Consider the following 14,464-nt stretch of genomic DNA (forward strand, 5'->3'; position numbering starts at 1 on the left):
ACACTGATTGTAATTTCAACTATTGAACACATGCAAATAGGAAAATGTAATAACAAATACTGAAGTGTTTAGGGTTCGAACGAATCAGACATGTAGCGTTCACTACATAACAACTTTGTTTTACACAAAAAGTGCCAAATTGATCTTTATTTGGAAGGATCTAAGTAGCGAATGCTTCATACGACAACGTTAAACAGTCGAGCATATAGGATCACTGATTGCAGTTCTAGAAAACAACTATCTTTTTTTCATGGACAAATTACACAATATAGGTACCTAGATAAAACCTGCATAAATATATCAACAAATGCTGGTACAAAGGCGATAAATACATTGTTGGTAAGTAACAACATAGTTAGGTATTAAAATATTCTCCATAATATTTACACAGACCAGACTATGGTAAAGTCAATTGTTGTGTTATACGTCATTAACATACAATATTTTTATAGCGTGTTATTTGATAATATCGTTAACCCGTACCAACACACCTATATTTTATTGCATTACCTATCATAGCAAGTATTTCAACCTGCACTCAATTTTATCATCAATATTTATAACAACAGATTATAAAACTCATTCTACCATAAATACATGCATAATGCAGACGAGTTTCTTACAACAATATAGTTCACAGAGTGCAATTATCATGCAATATGGTGACGTAAAATTGAGAAATCAGATGCAAATGACTTCTAATGACTTGATGAGCTGTGATGATGCTCTAATGACGTGCATTCCCGAACACTACAGTTCACATCCAAGTCCATAGTGAAAGTGCGTGCACAGCGCGTGCGCGCTACATCAGCTAACAAACTATTATGCCAATTAGGTGAACACGTTTAATACACAAAACATTGGTGTTAAGTTCAATTACACTTTTAAACCTTACCACTTCTATAAAACAGACAATAAACATAACCCTCCTGGCGCAGTCGGGTAAGAAGTTGTGTTAAAATCGATCCTGTCCCATACGGAAATGGGTCAACGCACTTACTTTACCGAAAAAATATAAATTCAAGGTTTAAAAGTGCTGGTTGGATTACTTACAAAACATTTAAACATATCTTAATTTAACGACTTAACACATTCTTAACATATACTTAACTAATAAGTATTAAGCGATCATAAACTTGAAAATACCAAGGGCCCGTATAGAAAATGATGCTTAGAAGTCTGAAATCAGATAGTACCAGAAAATAAACATTTTTTTCTTTAAACTCAAGATTATGTATCATTTCATAATACGGGCCAATGATGTGGTAACACGTAGGTATCTATTAATAATAATATGTAAATTTAATGAGTTATTTTTAAACATCATGTGGAATTTTTTACTTTGGTAAAATCGTCGAGACAAACTGTAGGTCAATGCATCTAAATAAGGCAGCTAGTAATTTCACGAATCAAGTTTAAAAACCAGTTTAGGGAACCACTTAAATAATGAAATAGAAAAATAGAATCACTATTATGTATTTAACACAGTGCAAATTACGTTTGAATACATCTTTGTGCTGATCATTAAAATTGTTGAAATTTCCGTATCGTTAGCATCGTTTTTGTAGTTGACTAATTGATATAGAACTTGCGAGAAGAATCATTTGCTACCTAAATGTGATTTCAAGTTATTTGGAAATATTGTAACGTTTTGAAATTGTGTTACTCAATTTTTGAAATCGTGTATAAAAAAGATTCATGAAAATAAATAATTTCGAGGAAGCGATTTATAATCGTAAGATAAAATGAGTATTCATTTAAAATATTAACTATAACTCCAAATTAGTTTCTCACCTCGCATATGGAATGGATTGTAGATCTCCTGACGCAACCCAAAGTGCTGTTAATATTCCTAGAATGCCCACCATCTTTGCCACAAATGGAGTGTATGGTGCCCCGTCTCCGGCGCATGGCTATGTTGAACACGACCAACTCCGCATTCCGTATCTTATTTATTACCCTCCGCACCACTTTTCGAAACAGGCGCAATATCGGCATGTTTATTATCGGCTTTTTGTCTTCGGCGTTCATCGAAACTACTCCCTTGGGTATTATTGGTTAAAACGCTTGATACCTATGTCTGATTCTGTTTGAAGTTCCACCAGGTGTATTTCTGGGGGTGAAATTCAAGGCTGGATTCCAATTGGCGCCATCTTGGCTGTTGCTTAGTGCAGTTATTTTCCAAATTTTATGTCCATGCAGAATTTCAGTCCCGACTTTTTCGAGCGCATGTGGCTACGTCCACCGACACCGATATGACTAGCGAGTCGGACCGTACACGTTGACAAGAAAGCTTAATTTTATTGATATGTTTATCAGCGTTATCTTATATTTGCCACTAATAAACATAAGTAAGCAATCACCGGATTATCCCATGTTTTATGAGATCAAAAAGTAATAAAAGTCAAGTGCAGAAAATGACGACACTACGTTGACCACGCCTAAATAAATACTTTTTAATTTTATGCAAGTAATTAATAAAAATATGAATTATTATTTTTACGATGATTGACAAAATATTTTTTAAATTATTGTCGGAATTCTTTAATATTTGACAACTGTCTCGACACTAACATGCCGCTATCGACATTGGCCAATTAATTTATCCATAAGCCCCATCCACGTTACGAACTTAGATAATGTTATCACCATTATCATGTGCATGCCATCAAACCATCGATGATCGTGCAAAATTATCTTTTTTTGTTTTTGCCATTAGATCGTTATGATTAAAACCTTTATTGCTTCACGTAAGTACTTATGAACTCGTGTAGAGTCCTTTCAGCTGAATAAATATTGAGTTAGTGTGTACAAGTGGGCAATATTTTATGATAATTTTTTTTATATTTGTATGTCAGGAACAAGCATATTTCAACTATGTAGCATAATTTATGTTTATTAAGTCGTAAAAAATATTAATTACGTATTTTGTAGCAAAACTATTTCATTGAAATGAATGTAGATTCTGTGGTAGAGCGCTTAATTTATGTTAGTTCTACGAGCAATGTGTAGGATAGGTAGGATCTTAGTTTTTTATACACAATATAATAATTTGATCGTTAAATGTTACGAAATATTAAAGTCATTGTTTTTCGTCAAATTAGTACAATTTGATAACAAAAATGTTTTAGTAGGATTATAAAGGTTTGCTGAGTCATTAAAATAATTGTTATTTCATTTTTATGCGTCTAGGCAGCGATATTAATAATATGTATGGTTATACACATAGCGTATTTCAAGATTATTGTGAACTTTACTAGAACTCTTTATGTGAATAAAGGTTTATTATAATCGCGTATGGGGGCATAAATTAGTACTCTATCAAAGGGAATAGCAGTGATACTTTTCAGATTAGGATCAATAATTTCAGGGATAATAAGTAGGTCAAAATGAGACATTTTCTTTTAATATTTTCAACTGTATTACGAATAAAATATATTAGAATATAAAGAACTTGCTTATTAATTTCTAAGAAAAGATAAAATATAGATTGATAATAATCAATGGAAATACCGTAAGCCTACTACTAAGAATAACTCACGCGCGTACTTTACACATTCCTTACTTTTGCGAAATAATTGTTTTTGGCTACTGAAAGACAATTTAATAACTACATTTTACAGCACGCAGCTGATATAATACGCGTACCTATGCCCCTACATGGCTACAGCTCCTAGAGCCAACCTTGCGAATGCTGGCATACGACGGTCATTCGCCTCTCTCTCTATAAATAGAGAGCCAGTCTCTTCGAGATGTCAGGACGAATGTCATGGTGTTATTTATTCATTCGGGGTGTTATTTATTTATATATTCGGCGGTAATGGCGGGACTGATATGCACATAAGCCAATGAGACTACCAAGGACAAACGCCTAATGCCCATGTAAGAATAACTTAGCGGCAGCAAATTATACGGATTAAATCACGGCATGGCCACGGGTGACGGGTAGGTACGTGATTTTCGAATGTTTTGTTAAAATATTTAGGTTAATTACAAGTCAGCTTATGCAGGTAAGAAATACAAAATACTTTTGTTCCTTATATTGTTAAAAATATATTATAACTGCTGAATGATTAAGTACATGTTGATAACATTTGAGTTCAATGTCAAGACGTCATAAGGTCTGCGGATCTCGGCATTCATATTTCATACTGACATTTTATAACAAACATAATTACAGAATAATGCGGGTTGTTCACGATGCCCAGTTTTATGGATTTTGATGAACTCAAATTATAAAATACTTGGATTTGCAATAAAATCCAAATATCACGCACATCATAGCTGTATAGGCAGTGTGGGTAGTTAGGTTATTATAAATGCCCAACAGACATTTGATAATTCGTTGATAATGGATAATGATTATTTTATCTAGCCGCCTAAAAGCCGGCAGCGAGGTGCGCCGTGGAAGCGCTAACGGTGTTTTGACACGCTCACCTTATCACCGTCGAAAGTGGCAGGCCTTTCCGCAGCCGTGGGCCCGAGCCGCACCATCTCTATCCATTTCATAGTCTGCATTGATCCGCACTAGTCTGTTCACATTAATGGCGAATAGGGCGACAAGTGATGCACCACAAAAACACTACGTCCACATCACAATTGCCAGAGCCCAATTTAGAAATCACCCACGCGATTACAAGGTTTCGTAATCAAACACTGAACGCCGTGGGTCGCGACTGCTTATAAACAAGAATCGTTTGTTTTTGGTAGCGCGCTGCCGACACACACCAGTCCGGTTTGATGGGCGCGTATGAACTGCGGAAACATTCCTCGGTATTGTGTGCAGCCGACCGCTTGACGAGCCCGCCGATTTAATTAACTCCGTACTTAATTTGCAGTTTCTCAAAGAGTTGAAGCGCGAGGCGAGTATGCGCCGCGACGTCGCTCGGAAACTAGATGCAGAAAAGAAAGGCTCGCGACACAAAACCCGCGCGACGCACGATCGACTGCATAGCTTGATAGCTTCCCACCACCGAGCCAAATTGACCAGCCAATTCCCGCAATAAGAGTTGATTCATAGCCTACATACTAATCTTTCTTTAATCGTATCAAATGCTATAATGCCGATTTTAGTTACGATTGCGACAAGGTATTTCTACATAAACCTAGATATGGAGACGGATGTAACAATCATGTTTTTGGGGGGGCACGTCGTCACGGGTAGAGTGTGGACAATTCGTGAATCGACGACATTGGGCGTAATGCCAGTGCGCCGGCGCACCGGTTGACCCGCACGTCAAGGTATTATGTCGCTATATCCGGGTTTTCTGCACGATTATAATAAGAAAAAGCCAGTTTTTTGTTTAGTTGTCGATACCAATCTGGCTTGTTGCCATCAAAACATATTGTCACTCACTATTATAGTCTGATCGCTAATCAAGCTTCATTTGTATTCAAGATAAGGTATATAGATAGGTAGAGATATACGAATTTTTCAGACCTTGTATGGGACTTCAACTATTATTACATTCATATGATTCATATTACAAACAGGTTTAATCCCAAATGTTCTCGTAGTCATTATGTACCAGCGCAAACAAGTTTAAAGTAAATACTGAAAGTTGGAAATTAGTTATGCATAACTAAAATCACTCTGCAACAAGCAGCTGGTAAATAGAATGGTAAAGTAACAGGTTTAGTTAGGTACAAATTCACGGTAAAAACTATATGCAAGCTTTTTGTAGTAGGCTTAAAATAGATCGAGATAATGATGCTGTTACACAATGCTGTGGGAATATTACACAATGAGATGCGATGTTTTAAATTATCTATGTTTACCTTTGTGTCGAGCACTTTCTTAAGTTCATGGCAAACACGCACTGTTTTTAACACAATTGATTTGTCGATTGTCACAAACTAGAGCGTGCAAACTTTAGTTGTTCACCGCGCGCGTTTAAAGATAGCGCAGCACTAGATCGCTTCTGTGTAGGGGCTGCATATGAACCCGTGGCGGTGCATAAATCATCCTCGTTCAGCGGCGACATCGCACAATTAAACACGATTAACTTTGAGACGGATTAAAATATAAGTTTTAATTGAAACGCCTCAACATGAGATGCAAATTAATTGTCGGATGCTCTTAACGTTGATCCGAGAGGACGGATCTGTTAACGCGCGTGCTGTCGCATCGATTAAAATGTCGCGCAGTTTTACAGAATGGATCTTAGATTAGCTGTAATTAACATGAAGATGTGACACAATTAATTGTAACTTTAAATGTCTTCATTAATATGGATCTACTTACATTCTAGATCCATCTTAAATATTTTGAATATGAAACAAGATTTCAGGAATACACGAATCATTGAATAGAATACCTTTAGTTTAAACAGGTATAAGACAAAACATGTGCAAGTTCACGTGAACCCTAGCTTTTAATCATAACAAGCCATAAGTCACGTGTAATATTTATACAAACAACAACCAAATTAGAGATAATCTACTGCTGATAGATGTCTACAAAGTCATCTATAAATATGCAGAGCCTTCATAATCGATATCCTTAATATTATCTTGATTTCTACATATTAACCTACAAGGGTTAGGGTTGGGGTTGGGGACATAAGACAGGGTCATAATGTAACGTGTATTGATAGGAAAACTATCATCAATATTTATAGCCACTTTAATATTCAAACAATGCAGACGGTTTGGTCTTTTAAAAATAACAGTAATGCATACCGAACTCTACAGAAAACACCGTTGGAATTTATGGCTTTACAAATAAAAACTCGATTTATCCAGTTGCAAGTAAATGCAGCCGGTTTAAGACGCATTTGTTACTGGATACCATATCGCCAATTAGCGAGAGACTAATAAAAACTCGAGCACAATTACTTTTATATTAATGTGCATAAGAAATTCAAACTTAACCGTACCTACAAAATGATAGCAACGCGGTAAAAGTTGGTATAAATAATAAGTAAAAAAATAAATAAAAGAAGGACGAGGCCACAACATTCGTATTCTAATAACCAGTAAATAAGTTGAATCTGAATGCCAATGTCAGATGATTGCTTTGCTACCAAATAAAATGTAATCAATGCATAAATAATGAATTAATCAAGATAATTTTGACTCTAACTGCAACTGTGCATTATCGACAGTAAACAAAGCGATAAGTACCTAATTCTTGTAGTTAATGGATTTTGTACGGAACAAGTTCGATTGTTTACTTATAAGTTTTCAAACTATCGAATACTGCATTTGGAACCCAAAAAAGGGCATCTAGCCAGTTAAAACATATTCAGTATTGGCCCATACAAAATAGAGCGATATTAATGGAGCATAGAGGATGCCAAAAGAAATTAGCGGAAGCAACTGCCAGTTTTGAACCGGAATCATATCGTAACATCATAAAGAGGTAATATCAGAGTATTCAGTTGTTTACTATTACGCAAACACCACAGCAAAAAAGAGCCTATTCGTAGCATGGAAATCCTAAACGCGATTTGGCTGTATACTTATTATAGGTACTATCATAAACACGAAACTATTGTGCGACTCTCCATTTTTGGCAAACTGTTAAGACCAAAGTTGGTTAATATTTTTTTGTTTATTTCAGGCGATACTTAAAAAATTTGATGCCACTTCCTTTCATGGCACATGCCAAATAAAAAGAATACAATGACATAATGAGCAAAGTAAAGAAATAATAGCCTAAAGAATTATCTTCCGAATCAGTTAAGGCACAAATGATTACGAGTAAATTATTAATCGCGATTGTTTACCAACTGCGCAGATAAAGTTTAAACAATGTACAAATTGATCATAATTGTCAGTCTGTATTGTCGCGCTGTCCACAAGTATGAAGTATTTGATAGCATCCTGCCATTTCAGACTGAATAGTTGGATAGGTAAACGACAATTGAAATATATTGTCCGAAGTCTCTATTCAATCATATCCGAAGATATATCTAGACATGAAAGCAATAAATTTTATCCTCGCTTAGGTTACTCATAAGGTATTTTTACGTTGTCTTTGATGTCAGTTAACGCGTGTTAAGTCAATGAGTATGTACTCATTATGAGTATTTATGTTATTAATAGATCGATTACGTAACACACATCTATTACTTTGTTGTAAAGTAAAGCAGGGTGAGAAAATTACTGAAGACCTAGATAACTGGCGCGATAATTCTGGAATTTTAAATACAGATCTCAGTGTATTTGAAGATACCACGGATTATGGGGAGGTATCTGATTTGATTGATTTTTTTTTTACAAATAAATATGAATTTGCTTTATAAGTAAGTAATATACCCGATCGTTATCTGAGATCTGTGGACGATAACAGTGCGGCAATTTAGCATAGCAGTGATACCACTATCATCATCATCGTAATGCGAATTAAACTTTTGGGGACGGTTTCAGTATTGATATCAGTAAGATAAACCGTACAATTAAAAATAGAATGCAAAAAATAAGCAATAGAATTCGTGTCGACTTAGTTACCTACTTATTGTTACTCGAGATCCATGAATGTTTCTGGGATAGTAAAGATATGTTACGAGTACTATACCTACTGCTACATGGCGTACAAGTACAACAATTGTACGATACACGAGCTAGTTTATGCTTGGTCCTTTCAGTAGTTAAATACAGAAGTTACCACTATTTGCCATTCCTAAAGACGGAAGTTCTGAAGGAAACCCCATGTCCCCATGCAAACAAAAGTTCATTTAATAAACCTATGATTTGCGCACTTGAATGTACGTCATTAAATTTTTTGATAAGTATCTTAAGTTGCCGCCACATTACCTGTTTATTGATAAGATTTGTAGATAAGTATTTTATCAATTTATGCACAATTTTCAACAAATAGAGACAATGCGAATTGACATGATTACTGGTTAATTTGTCAGTTTGACTTCTGATTTTTTCTGTATTCTTATTTTTTAAAGGTTTACTACTTATTGCTTTTTGCTTCGTACTTCTTGGAGTTTTTTTTACAGCTTATCATTGATGGTGGTGAAATAGATACTGGATTGTTGAAAACTTGTGGACGATTTTCTATGAATCCCTCCCATGTATTCCATGAGCCAAAACATGAGAGAACGAAATAATGGAGATTTTATATTTAGCAGACTATTAATTAAAAGTTTGTGAGAACGGATGTATCGAACTTCTTTTACGCTTAAACTACTGAGCGGATTTTGATAAAATTATGATTGTTGAGAACTACGCGCAAACGAAGTTAAAGACGTGCTAGAAGTTTTTCTACAAGGTACTTCATGCAATGTAAGATTTAATAAAACCTTACATCCGTCGTTTACATTCATGAACTCCGTTTACCGAACTAAGAATGGTGACGCTTAACGTGCGCCTACAACATACTAATCAGTATTTGATTTCTTAAAAAGTACATCGGTCGATGTTCGAAGACATAATTAATGAATTGGTTTGGAATATTCCGAACGGAAACTGGTCAGTCACTTAATATGTTAATAGAGTGAATATAATAACGAGTTGGGTAAGGTCAGACGTGCAAATCATTTAAATTCTGTATCTATTCTTTTCATCAGATATTTTAATGATTGATATAAAATATCGTAGGCATTTAAGCACACTATCTTTTCAGCTCATCTTATTTTTATTTCTAGAAAAGTCCACAATATCATTTGTTCTATCGTCTTTGATGTTTATTTCTTCATAATATAGCTTTATTATAAGAGAAACACCGAAATCGCTTCAAGACCTTAACTTGTCTACCTCGATGATATTTAATGGGGTACCAGTTTTTTTCCATGATTTTAATATCTCTTACCAATAAGTAAAGAAGCTGTATAAATCAACATCTAATTAAGCAGTTTCATTGACTACTTCGTGTTTTAAGACGCCCCGAATCTCTCAGCAGCTGCTTTGAGATAGAAGATAAATAATTCTTCCAGAAACCTGCTTTTCTACATGTCTTCTGAAGTTCAACCTCTACAGGGTGTTAGGTAAATGGGTATATGAGCCGACACTAGCCCATGTTAACATGGGCATATAACTGGTATGGTGAAGTCAGAAAATTGATATCTTCATTTTAATTATTTTATTTTTCATACAAATCGGATTTTATAAAATTAATTTTGTATGAAAATTAAAAAAAAAATGATGATATCAAATTTCTGACTTCACCATACCATTTATATGACCATGTTAACATGGGCTAGTGTCGGCTCATATACCCATTTACCTAACACCCTGTATAGAAGATTTGGTGCTGTTCCAATTCCATACGTAGTGTCTATTTATATTATTTTTGTTTCATTTTCTTTACAGTATCCATCGTCACTAATTCAGTAGCAATAAGGATCACTATCACTAGTACATTATAGGGTTGATTAGTCCTTGTTTATACGGTCAGTGTTATCAAGAGTTGTGCAACACTGCTAACAAGAGGTGATTACGTGCCGTCAGGGCACCACCGGCTCCACCATTGTTCGCGCGTCACCTCATTGTGTGACATTGGTGACATGTAGCCGCCATTGATACTTTTTGCTACCACGTTGTAATACCGGTCACATTGAGATTACTTCTCAAACATTCACAATTTTGAACCCCCTTATTGATAAAAATCAAAACTATTTTGACTCTTAACAGCGAAATCAACATGGTAGAAAGTGACTTGAATAAATTTATTAAAACGGTGCTATGACACTGTTATATTTTTATGAATAAGGAGGTTAAGTCGCTAGCGTGCAGAAGCTGCTTGTTATGATATGGTAGATACGTCTACCATAACATTTACTCGCTGCTCAATACATAAAAACTAGTAAAACAATAACATTTCTAAGCTGCATTCCTTATAACATTTCATGAATCTAAAATATACAGTATACATAGCTCACGCTGGCGTATTCCAGCATTGACAGACACTTGTGATATCACATTGGCTATTAACATAGAGTGAAGAAGTCCTAAGTACACATAGCTAAGGGTAGTGCGGTTCGCAATTCACTAAGGGTGCTTTACATTCGCACTACATAATATACAGGCTGAATACAAATGTATACGACGAATTGAATTTTAATTGATTATCTCTTAACGTTGCATTTTTAAGTTCACAACATCCTTATTTGTTGGTAGAGCAAAATTAAATGAAAAAAATGAGAGTTGTACTGAAAATAAAACCAATTTAAATAGTAGCACGACAGTTGCCAAACAAGTTTTACGAAGTACGCCTTGAATAGTTTTAAAAGTTCTTGAGGTATGCATTTATCGAGATTTTCATTTATTTGAAAACAATCATACGGTCTAAAAATCTAGATAGACGTCTTGATTGATTGATTGTAATTAATTTGGTATTTCATAGTATACTTACTATGATTTTAGCGTATTTTATACATTTTTTTAAGTAATTACTTTACTGGCGATACAAATCAATATCAGAAATATTTATTTACTATCGATAATAAATGTACCAAGTAAGCAATATTAAACAGAGATAAAATATTTTGCTCAACCAACATAAAATATTTATTCGAGAACGAGTGTTTTGTGATGCATATTTCGTTGTGTAAGTTAAACTAATGTTTTGCAATTTAGTATTTATGTTTACAGAAAATAATTACAAAATACACTAGCGTAAATATTTAAAATTTTTACATGGACGTGCAACATTTTAAAACTTATTTCATATGCAAAATTTTATGCAATCATACTTATGTCTGGTTCACCCGGTCTATACGAATAGGTTATCCGTTAGATTAATTTTATTTTAAACTGATCAGTCAGTTCTGATGATTGGATGGAAAGATGTAATAAAGTCACTTTAAATTTAACCCTGTTTCCTGTTTGTCTTATCGTCATGTAAATTTGTATTCAGCTTGTGTGTCGCGAAAGTCGGTACCTCTTGCTGTGGCTCCTCGCCCAGCGAGTCGCCGAGCGCCTCGGCCTGGCTCTTCATTATCGAGTATATTTTCACGTACGGCGCCTTTAGCAGCTATGCGCAACCATACATGAGGGTTACATTCAAGTTTCATACGAGCTGCATTCAATTATCAACAGTATAATATATTAGAAGCTTGAGACGTTAATAACAGCTCGTATGAAACAAGTTACATTAATATTTTACAGCTTATTTGTTAGTTATTTACCTTGTAATAATTATGTCGGTAAGTAATGTTTTATGTTATAAATGAGTGTTTTGTTTACAATTATGTTACGACTTAATGTGTACCTATTTGCTGAGTAAATCTAAAAAATGTGTTTACTGCAGTTAACTTATGCACTGCCGATAAAGTAATCTATTTACATACAAAGTTGTTTGTTGATTTTTAAGTTATTTATCAGTCTATTTTTACCGGCACAGTAAATAATTATTACCACTTTTACAATATTTATCATTTATCAGTATATCGCTCAAGAAGAGCAATAAATTCATCACATTATAAAACTTATACTAATAAACGATTTGAGGTACGCAGTAGTGTCGTTGATCTACGGCTTTGTGTTCGAGAAAGGTTACAGTGTTTAGCTGTGATGACCTACAAATTGTCCACGCCATTGCTCAGACAGTGGCCGGTATTTACGACTTATTTGCTATTTATTCAAACAACGTCTGATCGCCTTTACAGCGCAGATAATTTACATGAATAATGAATCGAGTGAAATAGCCGGCCGTGGGCTTTATCATATCAGTTAATGCGCCCCTGTGTGTAGTGGATTTAGTTGATATTATGAGCCACTGATCCTGTGCAGCCCATCGACTGAATTATGAGTGCGAACCAAATCCATAAATCTACACATACATAAAAGGAGTTCATAACCATTCTGTTTACGCTCGGTGCTAATGTAGTGGCGACAGACTTGTGACGTTTAAATAAAAAATATATTAATAAAAACAAACACCCATTCACAGTGCAACCATAGAGATTTTAGATAATTTGATAAAATCGAAACATTGTCCAATGTGTACTGTAATGTGGGATGTGAGATGCATAACCGACGATATAAATAACGGTGTGTTAACAAAGCGTTGTTAGTAATCATCGAACGTGTTAGTAAGTAACAGTATATTAATGTGGGATGTGAATAAGTTTGAATTGAGGCTTACCTCCCACGATTCTCTTGTGATGTCAGATACATCCCCGGTGCTGCCCGTTCGTTCACCCTACGACAACAGAATACATTGCTTAGTAATTTAATCCGATAAAAATGTTACTTCTGAGACTTACTTTGCGTCTAATATTATAATTCACGCGCTACCAGGGTACTTAATATCAGTTCATAATTAACAAGCGCGACTCATAAAATAAGACACACAGAATTCGTTATCTTGACTGATGGAAAGATAAGGGTTTACTGTGCAAAGTGTATGCGGTACACTACTGTAGGACGCAGGTTTTGAAATTAACAAATAATTTGAACAAACCAAGTAGATAATGTTTAACATTCCTGAATTTATCACGCAAGAAAAGTTTACATATTTCACTCGACATCCGGAATAATATTATGTGAAGTACAGACGACAGAATATAAAGCAACACAGAGGTATCTTATGTATAGGTAATAAGGTTCTACTTTGTAACTAAAATGCAGTCAGATAAGCTGTTGTCTGTACATAAATATTGACGCGTCAGACTGAATGTTTGCTATACTTACGCATAGACATTTTCCAAAAACACGTTAAGATATTTTAATTCCTTAAGCATAGTTTACTTTTAATTTGTTTGTCATTCATTTTTGAACCTGCGAATTACCTTGATGCATTCTTAAATTACTGGCCTAATCACTAATTGCCATTAATTAGTGAACATAAATTATGCCATAAACATAAATCAATTTAATTAGATATGACACTGAACACAGCTCCTTCAAATTATAAAATAGTTTTCATGTTTCCTTTTTGATTGTTATAAACTAACCTTTTGTCCCGGTTTGGCTTCGTCGTCGTCCCATTCAGTGTCACTGTCGATCAGTTCATATCCCTGCGCGGTCACATCGCCCAGGGGCCCATACCGATCAGGCACCCAGTGCGTCAGGAACTTGAATAAATCATCCACCCTGTATAAAACATACAAGGTTACAAATACATTGTTAGAAAAACGAACACGTTTTTTATTATACACAATCATGTATACGCACAAGCAATATGTAATTCACATGTCACGTTTACATTGAATGCTAAAGAATTTAAAATTATTCTATTGTAAATATGTAACTACGACACTATTATTCCCAGGATCTATGCTTGCTGACTGATGATTAAGATCTATTTTGCAACTGTCTACCTGCATGTTATTATCGGGAAAGGCAACAATAAGATACGAGAAATTATAATAACAGTGGAAAGGACACGGCGCAGTGCATTCGCTGCAAGCGATTACGACGCCTGTTGTGAGTAATTTCATTGTCTTGTGTAGTCGAGAAATCCTTGTGATATTTCATGGCAATATGAGAGGGAAAACTAAGTCTCATACATGAAAGTGTACTAAACATGGAAAGTATTTTTAACCGACTTCAACAAAGGAGGAGG

The 14,464-nt window shown here is 34.8% G+C and overlaps 1 protein-coding gene across 24 annotated transcripts in view; it reads right to left on the reverse strand.

The window, feature by feature from the left end:
* The window catches only part of LOC135083561 (TLD domain-containing protein 2), a 127,166-nt gene that overhangs the window by 7,378 nt on the left and 105,324 nt on the right, over positions 1 to 14,464 (reverse strand). For 20 of the 24 annotated variants that reach the window (XM_063978375.1, XM_063978361.1, XM_063978439.1 and 17 more), the window contains 2 exons: positions 13,854 to 13,992; positions 13,043 to 13,099 (listed from right to left, as the gene is read on the reverse strand). In XM_063978375.1, the coding sequence (XP_063834445.1) occupies positions 13,043 to 13,099; positions 13,854 to 13,992 (196 nt within the window). Of the gene's footprint in view, positions 1 to 1,794; positions 2,586 to 4,437; positions 4,929 to 5,778; positions 5,887 to 11,728; positions 11,930 to 13,042; positions 13,100 to 13,853; positions 13,993 to 14,464 lie in introns of those variants that run through there. The other 4 variants (XM_063978353.1, XM_063978430.1, XM_063978422.1 and 1 more) reach the window with 4 other exon arrangements.

This window comes from Ostrinia nubilalis, chromosome 2 (genome assembly GCF_963855985.1).
Source record: "Ostrinia nubilalis chromosome 2, ilOstNubi1.1, whole genome shotgun sequence".
In the NCBI taxonomy this organism is placed as follows: Eukaryota; Metazoa; Arthropoda; class Insecta; order Lepidoptera; family Crambidae; genus Ostrinia; species Ostrinia nubilalis.